At 31.5% G+C, this 21,560-nt stretch overlaps 3 protein-coding genes across 3 annotated transcripts in view; all 3 read right to left on the reverse strand.

Moving 5' to 3' along the window:
- The window catches only part of LOTGIDRAFT_225940 (hypothetical protein), a gene marked incomplete at its 3' end in the record, with an annotated part of 22,665 nt that extends 15,961 nt beyond the window's left edge, over window positions 1–6,704 (reverse strand). Inside the window, exons 1-10 of the mRNA XM_009050774.1 lie at window positions 6,621–6,704; window positions 6,174–6,233; window positions 5,778–5,909; window positions 4,195–4,329; window positions 2,426–2,500; window positions 2,215–2,288; window positions 1,648–1,893; window positions 1,329–1,439; window positions 904–1,071; window positions 371–547 (exon numbers count right to left, since the gene is read on the reverse strand). Of these exons, the coding sequence (XP_009049022.1) occupies window positions 371–547; window positions 904–1,071; window positions 1,329–1,439; window positions 1,648–1,893; window positions 2,215–2,288; window positions 2,426–2,500; window positions 4,195–4,329; window positions 5,778–5,909; window positions 6,174–6,197 (1,142 nt within the window). The 5' untranslated portion in view covers window positions 6,198–6,233; window positions 6,621–6,704. The remainder of the gene's footprint in view (window positions 1–370; window positions 548–903; window positions 1,072–1,328; window positions 1,440–1,647; window positions 1,894–2,214; window positions 2,289–2,425; window positions 2,501–4,194; window positions 4,330–5,777; window positions 5,910–6,173; window positions 6,234–6,620) is intronic.
- A 393-nt stretch (window positions 6,705–7,097) lies between these two features.
- Window positions 7,098–10,533, reverse strand: LOTGIDRAFT_141037 (hypothetical protein; the record flags this gene model as incomplete). The annotated part of the gene is made up of 7 exons (XM_009050775.1): window positions 7,098–7,337; window positions 7,723–7,827; window positions 8,256–8,398; window positions 8,740–8,885; window positions 9,485–9,613; window positions 9,994–10,142; window positions 10,441–10,533. Coding segments are annotated over 7 exons (1,005 nt in total), but the record flags the coding sequence as incomplete, so codon positions are not given.
- Window positions 10,534–15,014: 4,481 nt separating this feature from the next.
- Window positions 15,015–21,346, reverse strand: LOTGIDRAFT_205225 (hypothetical protein). Its single transcript, XM_009050776.1, has 6 exons — window positions 21,299–21,346; window positions 20,729–20,872; window positions 19,541–20,275; window positions 19,065–19,115; window positions 17,170–17,341; window positions 15,015–15,833 (listed from the first exon to the last, which is right to left on the reverse strand). The coding sequence occupies exons 2-6, from the start codon at window positions 20,865–20,867 to the stop codon at window positions 15,809–15,811; spliced, it is 1,122 nt and encodes a 373-aa protein (XP_009049024.1). The 5' UTR covers window positions 20,868–20,872; window positions 21,299–21,346; the 3' UTR covers window positions 15,015–15,808.
- Window positions 21,347–21,560: the final 214 nt, after the last annotated feature.

Here is a 21,560-nt window from a genome sequence, read left to right on the forward strand (position 1 = left end):
CAGTTTACTGAAAATATACAAAATATAGTTTCCTAGACCTAACAGTTTACTGAAAATATACATAATATAGTTTACTAGACCTACAGTTTACTGAAAATATACCTAATATAGTTTACTAGACCTAACAGTTTACTGAAAATATACATAATATAGTTTACTAGACCTACAGTTTACTAAAGAATATACATAGTATAGTTTACTAGACCTAACAGTTTACTAGAGAATATGATCAATGTTTATAAATCTGAATATATCAAAATAAACATTACAATCAATGAATAAATTCTAACAGATTTTACTTTAATCTAAATCAATACATGATTTAAATAATGTAAAATATAAATTTTTTGTAAAATCAAGAGCTACTTACTGTAATGTTTTAAATTTATTTTTACTTTTACCCATCACAGCATCTTGTCTTTTATAATGATATTTAGCATCGACGATTAACTGACATATTTTTCGAAGCTTTGATTCACGACCAATAAAAAATAATGGCATGTCAAAATATGGATGGTTCTCTCGTAGATCTTCTACAATCTGGTTTCTGGAAATATACAGGTTCAGAGGTTGTAGATGTTGTTAAAAAAACACACAAAAAAAACACAAATTTTCTTATCATAAAATGAAATATTTTTTTTTTATTTGGCAACTGATTTCATAACAGATTGGTCTAACTGCCTTAAAGATTAGGGGCATTCTTCTCCAAAACTTAACTTCACGTCATTTGGCGTTGGTGTCAGCCAATTGGAAAATAACTAAAATAGGTTTAATATTGATCAGAATTTTGCAATCAAATCACTGAATTTCTGATTTGTTTTTTTTTTGTTTTTTATCTTAGTCAAGTTTTTGAGAAAAAGGTCGTTATATTTAATATTTTTAACCAATTTTTAGGTAGGCTACCTTTTAATCTCAGCTTGTTGTTTTTTCTGTTGCCAAACTTTGATATCAAAATCTTCAGCTCTCCTTCCAACCATAGTGGCAGTCTGTAGTCCCATAACATCACCATTTTCTTTCAGAGTAGGATATGATTTAATCTTGATACTACCTGGTCTTGATCCTCTCATTGACCTTCAAATAACAACAATAGTTGCCAGAATAATTAAACACAAAATCACACAAGCATTACTTAAACACAAAGATCAATTTGCCAATCATAAACCCTATGCATGAAAATTGTTTTGATAGCTTTAGATTTAGAAGTAATCTTTTCTCTATTTGATACCAAAATCCACAATAGCGTGGTATTTGACCTTGTCATTAACATGAAATCTATCTAGATTAGTTAAATCAAACTTTTCACAGTGTGCTAGACACAGGTTCTTTACCTTCTTTCCATCCTGATATTATGTTGTTGTCCCAGTAAAGATAAAGCTTTAGGACCAGCTGCTACCATCTGAGCTGATCCTCCACTTCCTCCTTTCTGTTGATTTGAATCTCTACAAATATATCATATAGTCATTGTTACAAGTGTCTACATGTCTAAAGCTGGATTTATACTTCTGATACCATCAACGATGTAAGCTAGAATTGCCATTTCACATTTAGTCGTTTCCATTTACAACTGTCAAGTACAAGTAAAAGCCAAACTTATCCGCCGAAAATAGAAAATAAGCTTGATAAATATATACTTTAACATTAACTAACCTGACAATACCTGTTATACCACTCTTCTTCTCAATAACACCTCCACTTCTAACTTCATGTGTTGTATTTTTAACTAGAGGTAAATTAGACGTTTTAATACAGGGAGGTTCACTGTCCTGACTGTCTTGTGTATCAACCACCAGGTTTAACTCTAGCTCCATAAACTGTCTCATAAAACTCTCTCTGATATCTGATATATTAAACTCACTGGTCATCTTATTGACTTTTACCATCTGGGGATGATTTCTACAAATAAATAGACAAAAAAAAGCATAATATGGTCCAGCTTATATCCCTGGGTTGCTGAATATGTAATGCAATGAAAGGCAAAAATAACATTATGTGGCTATATCATATATATCTTTGATCTTTGAAGTAAAGACATTTTTAAATGGATTTTAAGGCAAAAAAAGAAAAAGTTTATTGACCACAGTTCGTTATGCTAATAGCTCCACCCTTCAATCACAGCAAGTAACTTCTATATGTCATGATCTTTTGTATCATTTGTATGTTATAAAACATACTAAACCATGTTATATCCGAGTTGAATAAAGACTAAATACTTACGAGAAAGTAGAAAATATTCTCAGTCTTAATGGTAACATATCTTTGGTATCAGCACTTTGTTCTCGAGCTTTCAGCTGAAAACCATAGAATAAAAATTGCCACTTTAAAAATTACATTTCCATTAATCGCTATACCGAAAATAGTAGCTTACTTGAAAATTGTGAAACAACTAACTAAATTCCAGAACTATTTGTAAGAATATCGCACACACCTGTTTGAGTTTTTTAATATCTTCATCCATTTCTAAATTATCCAGAATAACAGCAACGAATAAACTGATAACAATCTACAATCATCATTTATAATATTATACACATATCATAATATATTCATAATGTACAGCATATCCTGCTTATAACCATACAAATACCTTCAATATGTAACCACAATAAGGTCCCCTCTATGACATTTCAATTTGAGAACTGATAAGCATTTAAATCTTGTCATATATCAGTTTAAAGAAATTGTGGGCCTCTGGATATTGATACAAGAAACTAATGAAATTCAACATTTGGTAATATCTGTATAATTTGTTTCTCTTTGCTCATTAAAGCACATAGCAAGTTTAAATTAGCCTTTATATGTGACTTTCCCCATTTTAAATAAAATACTATTATGATGATTTCATATATGCATTGTCTATCTTGAGTATATAATGATTACACAGTTTAGTAATACCACCTACTATATAGTTATATACCATATAATTCAATTAATCATATCAAGTAATGAATATGTTTGTTCTAAATAATCGTAAAATTAAAATGCATAAAAATGAAGAAAAGGGCATGCTTGAATATAGAAAGTGAATCAAAAGAAGTCATAAACCAAGAAAATAAGCAAAATAGAAAGTGCAGTAAGAAAATTATAAGAACAAAATGCTTGGTTATATTATTACATATTATAAATTTATATTTTGTTTATCATATTCATTATCAGTATGCTTCAAAGCAAAGGTGATTTGATGAATATTTTCTGTACATCATAATGCACGGTAAGGAAGATAGCCAATTCTTATATTTTGTTCCGCAGTTAATCCAAAATATGAAATATTATCAAAAGTAATGTCTTCTCATTATCAAACATTTTTTTTTTTTATGATTTTAAGACCTTTTTGAGATTACAAATTTGTGATGAAATTTTTATCATATAAAGAATAAATTTATTTGTTTTTCAATTAACTCAATTCTTAATCCAATAAAGGGTTTTTCGTAAAAAAAAAATGGGGAGCGAGGGGTTAATAAAAGCATATTAATGTGACTAATATAAATAATCGGTGATGAAACAAAATGAAAAGGAACTTAAAACTTACACTTGATTAATTTAATTATATCTAAAATAAAACGGCATGTATTACAATTCTACTCTTATATATATATATATATAGGCCAATCTATCATGACATATTTTGTAGCTGTCTAAACCAATCTGCTTTTATTTTCTCACAAATTGAAAATGTACAAAGATTTGTAATATCAAACAATTTCTTCAATCAATCAACCATTCTTTTACACATTTCTCGCATCATTTTTCAAAATATTACACCCAATTCTATAATGTCTCCTTCATTCTTTCACCAATGCCTTTATTTCTGAAGGCTTATTTATCTCTGTCTTCCTTCCTTCATATACAACCATCATGTGTGTTGGCTTTAGTCAAATCATCAGGGCACAGTACCTCAAATAATCTTTTCATAGGAATTTTGTGTGGAATACAAAGTAATTTTAATATTCTATGTGAAACCAGACTCTGGAACCTAACAATCATTTCTATAGAGTATTTATGCCAAATGACAAGCAAATTTTGAAAAAGTCTTTGGCTATGTTACAACCAATTCTGTCATTGATCAATATCTTTCACACATTGAGAAAATAAAAGCAGACTGTAGTTGAGTTTTACTGACAAAATATGTTACTATGGCAACTGAAAATACAACATAGATGACTAGTGCCGATGATATTTGTGTGAATGTTTACTCACCAAAGTCACACAAAGATGGTAGAAAATAAAATAAATAGCAGCAAGTGTTGCCACTTTTCCTGTTTTCCACATTGTTATATGCATGACATCAATCCAACCTTTCTGAGTCAAAATTTGAAACATGGACATAAAGGCCTGTCAGAGAAGAGAGAAGAATATCAAAATAGAATCAAATGAGAGGATGAAAATGAGAAATGTTATTCATTGACTGAATATCAACTCGTTTTTTACATCATTGCCCAAACAGAACAACTTTAAATGAAATGAATGGAGTTTTACGTTCTGCTCTTCTGCAGTCAGCTTTATGACTTCATAACGCAATCCAGTTTATAACACGCCTGCCATGGGTTCATTGTTGCATTTTCTTGTTTTCCACGAGTCGTGTAATATGAGGTAACTGATGGAAAGACCAAAGGTTTTGTGACAAAAGTTTTGAAAGCTGAGCAGCTGTTTAACACTGATGGTAGACTCTTTGTAAACTCAATATTTTTCATGGTGAAATTCCGACCTTGTTTTCAAATCAAAACAAGTTCATATTCAGTCAATCAAAGTAAGTAAATTCTATCAAAAAAAATAAAATCATGCCAAGATGACCAAATCAACACCTCTTTCTTTCAGAAAAATTTAATACTTGAAAGATGATGTGCTAATTCACATTAATGTTAGATTTAAAAAACTAAGAGCATTGTTAGAGAGCAAATATAAACCAAAAACACATCAAAACTGAAAAGGTTAGTTTCTACTATTAAAAACTACTCCCATCCACACATTAGTATCTTAGCAACCCGAGTTACCATGCTATTCGTTTCCATGGTTACTCACCAAGGTAGCAAACAGATGGTAAAGATAAAAATAGCCTGCTATGATAAATGCTAGGACAGGGGAGGGAACTGAATCCATTATATCGTCTAATATATTCGTCCAACCCTCTTGTACTAGGATTTGAAACATACACTGTAAAGCCTGTTGCCATGGAAATAGCAAAAAATAATATATAAAACAAAAATTTAACTACAAAAAATTTACAATCATTGTATGAAATGAAAAATTGAAATTATAATTACAATAAAACAATTAGTATTGAGTCCTACTTTACAGAAAAAAAAATTAACTATATAACATTTAATTTCTTCTGTACTAAATACAAGATAGAATTAATAAGATTACTAATATCCAATTCTTTCAATCTGCACAATATAGCCCAACAGTTTCTATCAGTATTTATTTTCTCAAAAAGAAGCCATCTACATAGTAGGAGCTAAATTTAATATCCCAATCATCTGCATTTTCTTAAAGGGATACAATACAATTCCATAAATAGTCATGAAAGAAAGCACTCAATAAATATTTACTGTCCTGCACTGCAATGCCAAAATCCAGGCCACCTATTCTCGAAACGATCTTAGAGCTAGGATGTCCTAGGTGTTTATCATTTAACATTGATTCTAGGACATCCTAGCTCTAAGATTGTTTCGAGAATTTGGCCAGAATTTCCTCATCCTAATGAGTGCACTGTACAAAAGAAAATTCACGAAATTTAAATTTGAGAAAATAATGATAAAAAGAGAGACAATATAACTTACCTGTGGGAAAGTCTCAAATTTTTCAAAGTCTGTGATAAAACAGAAGAGTTGTAGAGAGATACTGGAGGCTATGATTAATAAACACATAGTAAATAATACCAAACTTCCTAACTTTCTACCTGGTCCAAATATCTACAATAGTCAAATACAACTAATCTTATCATTTATAATCTTAATAATCCTTTGGCGCCATTTAGAAAAAGAGTTGATATTAAATAATAGAACAAAAGTTTATGGTATATTGTTCCTTAGTTTTATTATAAACAACGTCTTTACACAATTTACATTGTCATCATCGTCAGGTGAAAGTTACTTATAACTAGACAAATTATTATTTTTTTGAACTGATAAATTGATATTCCATATATATCATAAAGGTTTTAACAATAAACAAACCTTAAAACAGAAATCCTCTAACATTGGTGATGCTTTGATTAACCTTACTACTCGTAAAACCTACAAATATTAAATTAGAAATGTCTTATTTGAGAAGAAACTTGTAGACAAGTCAGATAGATCGTTGGAATGACTCCATTGGTTTGGTAGTCATGGGTTCTAATATGAAAGTCTGGTGACCTTGAATAAGTCATCTTTTCTCATTATTCCAGTTTACCCAGCTGTTAATGGGTACAGATAATCCAGCAGATATCATTCCCCAAGAAGATTTGGCCAAGGACCAGCTGATCTTCATCATCCTAGTGAAAACAGTTCTTACTATATGTCTTAAATTTATCATTAAAACCTTTTTTTTTTTTAATAGTGCAATTAGTACCCATAGGAATACCTTTACCCGCTGAAAATTTTCCCCGCCAAATAAAAAGTTAATGTTATATGATATCCTACCTGGAAGTAAGTTAAAGGTGACCTATAACAACCTGGTATAACATGAAGTGTAGTTCCTATAGCTAATACTAATTCAAACTTATGTAATGATCTCTTTAAATACCCAGATAAACCTAAACACCAGACCTTTAATACAGCTTCTAGATCAAATAATACTGTAAATATCACCTACAATATATTAAATATACAATTCACTACTTGTACTTTACCAGTTCTTCCTGAGGGATAAATTTCACAGGTACAATATATAGATTTCAATCCATTATACCTATAACAAGGGCAATAACCACTTGGTGAAATATTTTGAAAGTTGAACTCATCCAAGATCTTCAAAGCATGCATGAGCAAACTTTAAGCACCACCAAATAGTTGCCCCGAAAATGTGGATAATGGCATTACCCTAGAAAACACTTAGATACTAACCAATGCTTTATCTAGTGCTTGTTGAACCAACACTTTCTCTAAGTAAACAGAAATTCATAAAACCATACTTACCTCTGAATAATAGAAATTATCAAGGGTGTCTTTAGGATTTTTAGTTTTATGATCAAAATGAAGACTGGCTTCTGTTATAGCAGCAGCTAATACTAGTATTAATATTAAAGTATGAAACAGATTAGATTTGACCAGGGCTGTCAGAGCATCTGGTGCCAGACCTTTAGTTTTATTTTCATCCATTATAACTAACTTCCATGATTCACCATCTGATTGAATCACCTACAATCAAAGATATCAAAACATTTTACCTGTAAGAACACGTTTAAGAGAATACTGGATGATAAGCGGGGGTGCGCATTATTTTTACAATTTTACACTACTTACTTTAAGAAAAACTTCACCTTCTTACCTTGGAATCAAATTACTTGTATACCAAAAAGTTTAATGAGTGAATCTGTTCATGTAAAGCTGTTCGAAGATTTTTCAAAATTACTGGATAGTAAGAAGTGGTGCGCATTATATTCGCAATTATACAGTATACGATTTAAGCACAATTAGTTTCATTATGAGGCAATCATTTTCAAGGCTCAAGTCTTACTGAGATAGCATTATACTCTAAAAGTAAAATTGCAAATCTATCATGTCAGAATAGCTATTGTCCTACCTGTGAAGAATCTGATTGAGCAGCACTACCTCTTGATCCCCACATCTGTTGAAACTGAACTCTAATTTCAGCAAAGGTTTCAATAATAACAGCAATAAAGACATTCTACAATTAAATCATCACATACATCATTATCATATTTACTATCAAAAACTTTGTACAATGTCAAACATTGAAAAGAGGTCTTTCATTTAATTTAGATGCAGCCTAGCCACTGTAGAATTTAGTCTTTAATTAGATGGCGGATATCAGTTCACATTAGCTAAGTATATCAAGAACAGTGTAAACTAGGTTAAGGGGGCTTTACAGGGGCCGAAAAATTTTCCAGGGGGCCACAGGCTAATCTTAAATTGATGAAGATTTTGGAGGGAGGGTGGGGAGGGAAAAGCCGGTCAGCCTCTTTTCTGGAAACGTCACTGATTAAGAACTTGTGTTATCAAATCAGTTGTCTGAAAAGCAAGCGAATCTTAGAACTTGATCTCACACCATCATAAACCTGAATGTTTCTTCAAAATGGTAAGAAAGAAACTCACCTTGACAAGCCAGGCCAGGAAGAAAATTAAGGATATAAAATAGAGAAAACATTTCCATGCTGGTAAACTATCTATTGATCTGTACATTAAAAAAACCCAACCTTCTTGAGAGGCAGCTTGATAGACAGTAAATATGCTGGTAGCTGAAATATAGATCATTAATTAAGTTTCTTTTATACAACAGAATTGATGATTGCTCCTGTTATTGATATGTTTCAGCAACACCTCTTCAATGGAGGTCTCATGTTTTATGTTATCAAGGCTGTAGCATAATGGAGGCAAATAACTCACTTTTGAAGCAGACAACCAAACTGTTGAAAATCCTTTTTTTTCAATTATGTATACTGTATCCACCCAGACCCACCTGTATTTCATTTTAACTCAAATTGCACTACAGCTTAAGTAATTCCAGTGCTAGAAACATTTGGCAAATTTTTTTTTTTTTCATTCAGTCTTTGACCTCAATATCTCTGATTCTACTTACTGAACATATCAAAACCATTAAATCCCATAATTTCTTTAGGTAAATCTAGGTATTCACAAACCATGCCATTCTTACATTGATAACCAAAACTAGGATCTGGAGAACAGTAGGTATCTGGTACAGCTAGATCCCAAACAGTCACATTCCTATAACAAAACACTTAATCATGAACCACTTCATTTCACAAATGTCATCCATTCTCAGAACGGTTCTCATAACAGAGTTTTACTAAAGTAAATAGGCAGGCATTTTGAGAATTGTTTCTATTCAAAGAGGTGGTCTTCGAAAACTTCTCAAAACAGACTCAATAGACTGATCTGACTTCTGAGAATTGGAATTTGTTATTATTTAGAGCCATTGCTGTTTATATCACTAGAACTTCTTGAACCTGGTGTAAAATAGCCTATTAATTCAATAAAGGCATCATAAGTGTTCCAAAAGACATGACTTCAGACACTGGCCAATAGTTAGAAATCAATGACAGACAACAGCCCATAGTGACTGGTTTAGGTTTCCATGAGGTCCTTTAATATGATTCAAGAAGATGCTTTCTTTCCAACCAATAACATGGACAGTTTGAAATGAAATTGTAATAACTCTACCTTACTTTGAAGAGATTAACCCTAAATGCAGCTACAGAAAAACATTTTGACAAAGATTTGACGATAATATCATTATCATTATCAATGGAGAAATAGTTTCAAATTATTATAATCATGAAATAATAACAGTATGAATGACTTACTTGAGATCAGTACCATTCTTAACACAATGATGTTGCATTTCACCAAAAAACTGTACTCCCAGAATACCATATAAAGACATAAAGAAGAGGAAGAATATGGTGACATTATAAATCTGTTGACTTGATCGCCTAAAAAATCAAAATATAATACATCTATATTTCACCTGTTAGAAATTTTTTTTTCTTCAAAAATTGCTGAGAATTTCTCCATAGATATAAGGTTACCATTTACATATACATACCAATAGTGTCAGATTAGGACATGATGCATAATTTATAATTGATATAATTTCTCATATAAATAGTTCATTTGCTGCTACCAATGTATCACTGAACTGTTATTTTGTATTTCAAATTTTAAATTTGAATACATCACACATAGTAAGGACAAGATTTATTGAATAGACCTTTATTTTGATTGGTATATTATTAAATGACACAAAACAGGAGATCCATAACAATTTACACACAGGAAACATAAAGAATATCTAGTCCTACTGGTCACTTACTTGAAGATCTGATTGATTCTGTTTCGTGGCAGTTCAAATTTGAGGAAGACTCTAAAGACTCTGACAATAAGTAGTGGTCGAGGTGATCGTAAGATACGTAATGCTGATCCTGGAGAATTGGGTGGTATTCTATTGGTTATTTCAAATACCTGTTAAAATAAATAAACTATGTACAGTGAATCCTGTTCAAGTGATCACTTTTATATAGCAATCACCTTCAGCCACAGCTGGATCGACTGGAATAATGAGGAAACCTGGTTTATTCAAAGTCACCAGACTTTCACACACTGAGATTAGAACCCACATTTACCAGTTGTTCAACATAATCAAGCAAATGACCAAATGTTAAGATTCTGACACTCTAACCTCTAATCTGTGCTACAGCCAGACCCACAATTACTCTCTAGGCTCTGCCCCCTCTAATATAATAAAATTAATAATACTGACCTGTAAAACAACTGATGTCCACAGAAATAAAACCATTACTCCATCAAACTGACACCATCTATCTCGGAGGTACGGGGCTTCACTCTGAAATATATATACTCAACTGTAAGATTATAGACCAAAAATCAAATGAATGGAGTGTTATATTTTACTTCTCTGCAACTGAATGGGCTTATGAGACAGGCAGCATAATGCTGTTTGCAATGCGGGAAATTTTGCCTAGACACCCATACTGCAACTGCTAAAACAATATTTTTTTGGCCTCATTTCAAACGATTAGATGCTTTTTTGATAAAAACAGTATGGGTCAATATGTTTGCAGTACAACTAAGACTATCTACAGACAATCAAATGAATAATTAAAAAAAACCAGTTTTATCATTTGTAAAATTAAATCTATATTACAGGCTATTTTAGATCTATATACATACCCGATATCTATTTTTCCAAGCTCCTCTGATATGCATCTTGGCAATCATCTCCGCAGTAAAGATGAATGTGATGACCATATCTATGGTAAAGGTGACGTACATCAACGCTGGTAGTAGTTCAAACGTCTTGGGGGTGTTCATACTGACAGATAGCATGCTCATCATGGCACAGAAATGAAAGAGATAGCGGACCGACTGTTTATTCACCCAATCTATATCAGGATTATCCATCATGTTGTCATCGGCCCCGTAGTCCGCTATCGGCATGCTATCTTTAAAACTTGTCTTACGATTGATCAACATGTTGAAGTTTTGTTTAATTTTGACGTTGGTAGGCGTGGTGACGGTTTAAAGTAAGCCTACCAAGACTTTCTGGGCACATCTTATCTCATTACTATCACAGAGCTTTCCATTATTATTGTATCCATATTACTCTTTTAATATTTCCTGTAAGATAAAAACATAAAACATAGTGCCATATTGTCAGAACGTACTGTGCACTTTGAGGTCCAAGGTTCAATCCTGGCACAGGTCGAGATAATACCTTTGGCAGTTTGGCCTTTGGATTTTTTGCACTAATCCCTCAAAAGTTGGTTATTGAAAAAGAGTAAGCTAATGCGAAATTTCCCTCATTGTGTATGGTATTGCCCTTCTTAATACAAGTAGGTCTACTAGTTCTAATCAAACCTAGTAGTAGTTCTAGGCCTAATACTGTCTAGTCTTGCCAATAGAAATATAAGAGATAATGTAGCCTAGAGTAATTGGTAATAGCAAACGTACAAAAAAGACTTACAAAATGTTCATTAAATATAAATTAATAAAATAAAGCGAACTGTTCAATTTTGCAAATATTCGATTCGATTATTCACCCACCCCTTCATTGACGTCTCTCGTAGGGCTAATAATATAAGTGATACTAGCAATGAGTATACAGTAGGAATAATCGCAAAATCTGTCACTCTTATTACAGTGGCCACAAATATTTGGATAAAAGCATACCTTTTTAAATTTATTCTGGCTAACAATACTTTTATACTTCTTATATTTACTTTTTCACAGATTTCCTGCAAATGGTTCCTGTAAATAATTAATTAACATAGAAAACCCGGATGTTCAGGTACCGTTAAATGGGGTTACTTCCCTTGAACCGTATTACGCTTAAATTTGCTACTTCAGACAACAAATAATTTGTCCAAGAAAACTTGCTCACAGGTATCTAGCTCAGTGAATAACCTTTGATATTCTCTTATAATTGTACTCTCCTACCACAGTGAATTTATTTTTTTTATCATTTCACGAAAAGAGTCTTTGCTGATTTGACCATTTTGGTGACAGACGCACAATTCTCAAAAGCTACTAAAGTCTCCAGTAAAAAATACACAAAAACATTTTTCTTAAAGTTTTATTAGTTTCTTTACAATAAACTATTTACAATTAAATGCAGCAATAAAATTTAAATAATGTCCAGATTATAGGAAGAGAAAAATTCTGAATAACCACAGAATATTCTACTGCATGTGATTAACAAATACCTAATAACAAATTTTAATTTTCATTGAAACAGATTAATTATCACATGACCTTGATATATTTCAACCTTTTTTCTAGTCATTCTTAAAATAAGAAAATTATCAATGAAGGCTAAGTCAAGCCTGATTGTATTTGTACATTAGTTTGAAAAGAAATTGAATTTATGAAGGGGGGCTCAACTCTGTGACTCAACAAGTAATTCACTTGTGGGGGATGGGAGGTGAGGGGGGGGGGACGTATTCCTTAGCTATGGCCCGAGGACCAGATATTTTTTTTGTTTTGAATAACCGCGTATTAAATAATTCTGGTAGAGTAAATACCTTTATAATAAAGAGACAATATTATAATGATAAGTATTAAAATAATAACAGTACACTATAATATAATACTTAAAAAAACACTGTTTTAAAATTGCATTGATCAATAACTATTGGCACAAATATTTACAAATACATAGTAATTAGTATTCAAATATAATCAACTATATTACTATTATTAGAGAAAACTGTAACGCTGGGCTGGTATCACAGAAAATACAGATTCTATTTTACCATCATGCTCTCAAATTTATTTAGAAACAAAGCCACTAAAAACAACTTCTAGACTCAATTCTTTTAACTTTGAGTATTTTATGATATTTCAATGCCATCATTCTGAAAATTAGTAGAAGTAATACTCTACTTTATTCCAATTTGACATTTTCAGTTCCTGTAATTCCAGAGAAACTTGACCAGACTATGATATCAATAGGGCGAATTCTACTTGACTTGAAGACTTTCTGGAACTACAGGAACCAGCAATGAGACTTTGAATGGTACAACTAGGAACTTTCAGTATCCCTTACATGAACTGTAAAAAGATCTTTTGTACCAAACAAAAAGAAGAAGCAACAGTTTTAGTTTTATGACTGAAAATTGATTGAGAAAGGTTTATAGATCAAGTCATGGATTCTCTTAATAAGTGAATTATAAGGCCTGCTGAAGATATTTTTTAGAAAATTTTGTTTACCATAATCTTTTGATTAAAAACCAACATTGCTACTCAGTTTGCTTTCGAATTTCTGCTTCAAAACTAAAAAATAACCTTATGGATAGTCAGCAGAGTATGACAATAATTTCATGCTTCATCTAACTTCTTTGTAGTTTTCTTTGTAAATATTTGTTAATATTAACCCATTATAGTTGTGTTTCTATGAATAATTAGATAATATGGCGGAGTAAAGGCCACAGAATTGTCAAGATGCAATTCATAGGCAATTATTTCCCTCTATATATGGTTAGAAATTTCAAAATGTCTGGCTCAAAGCTGGACCAGATTCAGTTCTGCCTTCAAAATTTTCTCTTTCCCTTGGCAAACTGAAAGTTAGATGTAATAGTAAAAATATACTATAAGACTTGATGACACTGTGTAATATAAACTATGTACAGGTAAATAAATATAGATCATCTTTATATCACAAATACTTTATAAATTATACACATTAGATCTACGTAGCTATGTTATTATGTAGGTCTAATGTTTTTCTATCATAATATTGAACATTAAATTTCAAAACCAAATTATTATAATTTTTTAACATTCTACACACTATATTAATATCAGGCAAATGAGATAAAAGAAACTTAAAGGTATACTACCTGTTAGGATGACCAACAAAATTGAAATTTTTAAACTTCAGTCTTTATTCCTCACTGGACATGTAGGTGTCAAAGCTATACCAAAGAACCCCCCTATAATCCAATAAATCCATAAAATTAGGCAATAATCCATTAAATTTTTATTAAATAATTATTTAGTTTAAAGGATATATTGTTATATAGAGATTATATTCCTTAGTCATGGCACCTGGCAAGTCCAGCATGTATAAATACTCGTATTGACCAAGTTTGAGCCTTAAAATGTATGTCCATTCTAAGAGTTAGTATTCCTTTAATAAACAATATGTTACTCTCTAGGATATAAGTATTTTGACAAATTCCTTAAAAAAAACTGTGTACTATACATACATATATACAGTATTGAAAATTGGAATTATTTAACAATATCTGAACCTTTCATCAATTTGTGTAAATCTATACTGAGAGGTTTAAATAATCCAAATAGCCAATGTATTATCTAATATACACATGTTTAAATTGGATACTCATTGCCATAAACCTAAAAATTCTTTTAATTATCGATTACTCCTAGCAACTGTTTGGTTTTAATAATGATTTATCCCTCAGTATAATCTCATATAGTTTGAGGAACATTTAAGTTAGGATGTTCCTGATAAAAACCCACGATTCTCAAACATCACACAATTAAACTTCTGGACATTAGAAAGTCAAATTCCATGTTATTATGACCAGTGACCACTACATAGCTTATCATTTCATATCATGCCAAATAATAGCCCAACAAATCTAGCCCTAGCCGTTCCCCCAGACCTGATATACGAATGGAATATAGGTCAATTTTTATGGGAGTTCCTTCAACCAACTTTTGGGTCCGATAAGAAGTGATGTTTTATGTCTTGACTCTAAATGTGCCAATATCTCATCCATATATCATGTCTAAGAAACAGGCAGTGTTAGATTTGTCAGGGTAACCAAATATATATAACTAAATGAGCAATACACATATAATACTTTATTTTCAAAACATTTCCATCCCTTCAAAGCTAGTCATTGTGATGTCAAACTCTATTTTAAGCACGATTTCTCAATAAAAATTTACAAAAACTACAAATAAATACAAAATAGAAACAATAAGTATCCCAGATGCTGTAACAGCTAACCTATCAATTAGGTTAAAATGGAGGTTTAGTCTAGCAAAGTTATTTTTGAACATATTGATCCCAATTTAAAACATGAACACGAAGTGAAAGTAGTAATGGACAGCAACACTTTTCAATTTTCAATTTCTATTTATTCAGCCCCGTCGTTAGGCTGAGGTTCGTGGGGGCTGGGCGCCAGCAAGTGAGAATTAAGCCCCAGCAAAACATTCTTCAGTTCAGCAGAGAATGATTCATCTACAGTGTCTTTGTACAAAATCAAAAAGATATATATTTTGGTACGTTTTTAACACCTCAAATAGTCAGAAATAAGATCTCTCAGCCTTTAATTCTTCAAATTTTCTGAGTACAAAATCTAAGCACCAGCACCAATTGATTCCTGGCGATGGGGCTGTATTTATTCCACCCAAAATAAAATGGACTTATGTTCATGTTTTGAACTGGGTTCAAATGTGCAAAATATATATTTCCTCAACAATATTTGTATAATCCAGATTTGAGCATGACATCACAAAATTGCTTAAATCCCACATGATCAGTTGATCTAACAAGCTACTATACCACTCTTACTAATCACCACTATCAATACTACCCTGGTAATTCTTCACTCATCCCATACCATTCCACTATTCTATACTGATGTAATGACAGCCTCCCTGTTAATAGAAGGTGCTAGGTTAGTAAATATCTACAGAGACTATAAAAAAACTAGTTTGTTATAGGATTACTATATTCACAATCAACATATCTAACTAATATTTCTCTGAGGATCTGAAAATTTTTTTCAATTAGAATGTATAGCCAATTGAAATTACTTAAAAGGTTTAATTTCCTTCTTGAAAATTCTGAAATGGTGCCAATTGATGCTTATCAGTATCCCAATACACATCAAAAGTTTAGAAAAAAAAACCAGTTAATAATATCTTTTCAGATTTTGTTGAGATGAAAGGAAACAGTGCTGAATATTTTATTCTAAGCCAGACAGCAGTGCTATGAACTAATCTGTGAGGAATGATCATTGATAAGAGTACATGATAAATGAAGTTTTACGTTCCTCTCTTCTGCACCTAATGGGCTATAACATGCAGTGTGCAATGAGGGAAATTTTGCCAGGACAGTGGCATTAACCTACTCTTTTTGATATCTGACTGTCAAGGCATTAAATTAGAGTACAGTCACAAGTAGTATATGTAGGTTGTGTTAAAGACTATAACTATAATAACACAAAACAATTAGTATTCTACTTCTTCTTGAAACTATTCAATGACTCTGATGTGTTAGTACATGAACTTGTAAAGAGGAATTGTAAAGCGGTTTTCTAAATTTTGTATGTGTATTTGGGACAATGATAACATCAATATCCACCATTCCAATTTTCAATCAGATGTCTGTGGTTACTGCAATTCCACTAAAACTAAATATTTGATAATGTCACTAATCACGAAGAGCCTTTTGCAGTATTTTGCAATTTGTGACATCATCAAACACTTATATTTTGTGGAATTGCAGTAATCATAGACATCTGACTGAAAATTGGAATGGTCCAAATTGATGCTATCAGTGTCCTAAACACACATAATAAATTTGAAAACCTCTTCACAATCACTTTAACAATCATCTTAAGTTCCAGAATTGATGCTATAGAATAACGAGCCTTGAAATATTGAACTTTACAGAAAATATAATAATTTTATACAATACAGTAACCATATCAGAATACAATATTGAATGATAGATAAAGATTTACACACAGAAATTATATAGAATTAGTTCCAAATAGTTCCCAATTACAGATAAGATATACAGAAAAGTGCAGAAATGCCTTAAGTATCAAAGTGATCATGCCCAAAACAATATAAAGAATGCTCAAGTTTTGATCAAATGAGGTACAAAATTTTCAATTTAATTTTTGTTAGACAATAATTCAATTATATACAGAAATATTCAACAGAAATTAACAGAAATAAGGAAACTAAAAAAGACAACACCTACACGAAGATACCATCATCATACCATTGACTATTCTTCTCTTTCTCTGGTACAACCTCTCCTTCTATTAACGGTTGTTTAGTCTCCTGTGATTTTACTTCTGGTTTATCAATTACTATACACTTTTTAAATTTAAATAGTACCATTATCACTGAACTCCATAATAAACATGCTCCTATAGATAGAAAATACATAGTTAGAAAAAAACTAAATAGGGCTCAATGGTAGAATAGTGCTCAATACATCAATTGTAGAGCAATAGAGAAATACCACTGTTAAAATAGTGCTCAATACATCAATTATAGAGATATATAGAAATACCACTGTTAAAATAGTGCTCAATACATCAATTATAGAGATATATAGAAATACCACAATTAAAATAGTGCTCAATACATCAATTGTAGAGCAATAGAGAAATACCACTGTTAAAATAGTGCTCAATACATCAATTGTAGAGTAATACAGAAATACCACTGTTAAAATAGTGCTCAATACATCAATTGTAGAGCAATATAGAAATACCACTGTTAAAATAGTGCCCAATACATCAATTGTAGAGCGATATAGAAATACCACTGTTAAAATAGTGCTCAATACATCAATTGTAGAGCGATATAGAAATACCACTGTTAAAATAGTGCTCAATATATCAATTGTTGAGCAATAGAGAAATAGCACAGTTAAAATAGTGCTCAATACATCAATTGTAGAGCGATATAGAAATACCACTGTTAAAATAGTGCTCAATATATCAATTGTTGAGCAATATAGAACTACCACTGTTACAATAGTGCTCAATACATTAATTGTAGAGCAAAAGAGAAATACCACTGTTAAAATAGTGCTCAATACATCAATTGTAGAGCAAAAGAGAAATACAACTGTTAAGATAGTGCTCAATACATCAATTGTAGAGTGATATAGAAATACCACTGTTAAAATAGTGCTCAATACATCAATTGTAGAGCAATATAGAAATACCACTGTTAAAACAGTGCTCAATACATCAATAGTAGAGTGATATAGAAATACCACTGTTAAAATAGTGCTCAATACATGAATTGTAGTGCGATTTAGAAATACCACTGTTAAAATAGTTCTCAATTCATCAATTGTAGTGCGATATAGAAATACCACTGTTAAAATAGTGCTCAATACATCAATTGTAGAGCAATATAGAACTACCACTATTAAATTAGTGCTCAATACATCAATTGTAGAGTGATATAGAAATACCACTAAAATAGTGCTCAATACATCAATTATAGAGCGATATAGAAATACCACTGTTAAAATAGTGCTCAATACATCAATTATAGAGTGATATAGAAATACCACTAAAATAGTGCTCAATACATCAATTATAGAGCGATATAGAAATACCACTGTTAAAATAGTGCTCAATACATCAATTATAGAGTGATATAGAAATACCACTAAAATAGTGCTCAATACATCAATTGTAGAGCTATATAGAAATACTACTGTTAAAATAGTGCTCAATACATCAATTGTAGTGCGATATAGAAATACCACTAAAATAGTGCTCAATACATCAATTGTAGAGCGATATAGAAATACCACTATTAAATTAGTGCTCAATACATCAATTGTAGAGTGATATAGAAATATTCAGTTGGGAGGTAGGCTGAAATAGGTTGTCTGAAGATTCTACAAGTAACAACATGTGTCAGGTTCTGTTTAAAAAGAAATCCATTTGAAAGACCCAAATTGATCACATCCCATTTGTAGGGTAGCTCTGAGAATGAAATAAATACATGAACAATCAATTGGAATTGGAAATTTCAAAGTTTGTCAAACAATCTATACTGACTATACTTAATTGGCACCAACCCATTCAATTTTTTTTCAAATTCAATTCATTTTTAACTTACCTGCCAGGTAAAAAGCATACTTAAAGTCATCTTCCTCTTGGACTAGCATAGCTGAAAATAGAAATGTAAACTGTAGAAAAAGGAATAAGAAAAAGCAAATTTAATTTCATTAAAGATGCCCTCACACCAAAGCAATTACCAGTTGTATATGATTGTGATATTGAAAGTGGCCATGAGTTCAGAACACATCTTACAAGTCAGTTGCAAGAGTGTTATGTGTGAAACTTATGACTGGTCTTCTTATTCACAACCATATGCAACTGGTGAATGCTATCGTGTGAGGCCAACTATATCCATTATAATATGGATCATGTGATACACTGCATGTTGCTAAAAGAGTAAAATCAAAGCGAAAAAAAAAGTTTCAACAAATTTGCCCAATATTGTTAGTTGCCATAAGCACAGCAAGATTTAAATTGACAACTTGGTTTCAATCTGTATTAGCTTAACTTTCTTTGAAAAAAAATAGTCCTCACCTGTAGCTGGACCAGCCATCAAAGATCCTATAGCTATCATGAACATTAAATATCCATTTCCTAATGCTATATACTCAGGTCCTAATAATTCTCTTGATACTTGAGATAAAAACGTGGTCCAAAACCCAGTATAGAAACCAAACAGTAAGGTATATCCGATTTGACCTGCAAAGTCTTTAAATAACAGTGGGAAAATTCCTGTGACTACGATTCCTATTCCAATAGGAAATATAATGGAAGTTATTGAGTCTAATGTACTGTCATGTCCCATAAAGGCGAATATCATACGACTTGTGAAGCTTGCCATTCCAACACATGACACAAGGAAGATGGCACTCTCAAAACTAGTATCTGTTGACATTGCATACGAGGGCAAGAACATGTAAATTACTGTGGATCCAAAACTCCAGAAAAGGTTTGCGATACAGAGTCCCAGAAATAGAGGATGTCGTAGAGGTAAACATGACATCAGAGGTAACAAACGAACTTCTTTATCTTCTGGCGACGGTTTCATTAACGCACCACAAACACACAGATTTAATACAATTCCTGCCAGAATTAATAATGTTCCTCTCCACGCAAACTCTTCTAGTAAATATCTGATAATAACAGGGAATGTAATTATACCAGCTCCAACGCCACCTACAACCACACTAAGGGCACTAACTCTACCCCTAGAAAATGATTTCTCTACCGCTACTATTGAAGGAGAACATGCCAACCCAAAACCAATACCTGTAAAGAAATACATGTAATTGAATCTTTTTTATTAAAATCAACACATAATAAATATCAATATGATGTTACACTAAGAAACAACAGTGTTTCGGATATAAACTTCTATTTATTATTTAAATACGTTTCATTACACATACAGGTAACGTTCTCAAATGATTATTAACCATAAAAAATATATTCCTTATATATATCAGAAAAAAACCTAACAGCTTACATGTATGTGTAATGTAACATTGTGTTTAATAATAAATAGAAGTTAATATCCAGAAAACTGTTGTTTCTTAATGTGCTGCGATACTTCTAAATGTCTTACAAGGATCGTGATGTTACACTGTGTGTTATTTATATTGTACACACTTCTATACTATAAAGCCGTGAGTACATAGTGTACTGTATAGGATGATTAATACAGAAAAAAAATAGAAAAAGTTAATACATGACTATACATACCAGTTAAAACCCCGTAAGTTAAATAGACCTGATATAACTCAGTGACTACCATACCAAGAGATAGTCCTGCAGCTGCTATTAAACCTCCCAACATAACACTAACACGACATCCCCAATAACTTGTGACAAATCTCAACATAATGCCTGAAAATAACATACATATATACTATATAATTGTCAATATATTGTGTACTCTTCTTATCCTCAATACCCGTATCTAGAAAAATAAATATTGCCTATTCCAGCGCTTACCCTCTGAATTCAGTATACTGAATTCTGAATACCTTTACTACAGAATCTAGGCTTCTATAGGTCATAGTAATAAAAGGAATCAATTTCCCTTCATTTTCAATCCTTCATACTATGGCTCTCATTTCTCCAATTTTTGGTCTCGTTATGCAGGTTCCAATAAAATCTATTAGCCCGTAAACTCTGCAGGATGTTCCTTTTAATATGATATAATTCTTATAATTTCAAAATTTTGTATGTTGTTTTAGATCATGCAGGAGCTTATCAAATCAATTTGGCATTAGATTCTGTAAGATATAACTTTGATATAACATTACTTACTTGAGAGAGCTGTGACGTAGAGTAAAATAGATCCGGTCCATGATGCGTTGAAATGTGATTCATTGAAAATATCTTTAAATACAACATGGAAAACACCAAGACTGTAGGTAATACCACATATTATAAATTGTGAAAAGAAGGCTGCTATGACGACCACCCAACTTCCACTGCCGGAATCCGGCATATTGTCTTTACGTTTTACTGCCACTACAATCATTTAGTCACTGAAATATATACAAATATACAGATTGTAAAAATCCTT

The sequence above is a fragment of the Lottia gigantea genome (assembly GCF_000327385.1).
Source record: "Lottia gigantea unplaced genomic scaffold LOTGIsca_155, whole genome shotgun sequence".
Taxonomy (NCBI): Eukaryota; Metazoa; Mollusca; class Gastropoda; family Lottiidae; genus Lottia; species Lottia gigantea.

Coding starts and splice junctions, on each gene's coding strand:
- LOTGIDRAFT_205225 (XM_009050776.1), bottom strand. CDS start 20,867: ATGTTGAGATTTGTCACAAGTTATTGGGGATGTCGTGTTAGTGTTATG. Junction 20,276..20,728: donor AACTTACGGGGTTTTAACTG/GTATGTATAGTC, acceptor ATTTCTTTACAG/GTATTGGTTTTGGGTTGGCA. Junction 19,116..19,540: donor GATGGCTGGTCCAGCTACAG/GTGAGGACTATT, acceptor TTCTATTTTCAG/CTATGCTAGTCCAAGAGGAA.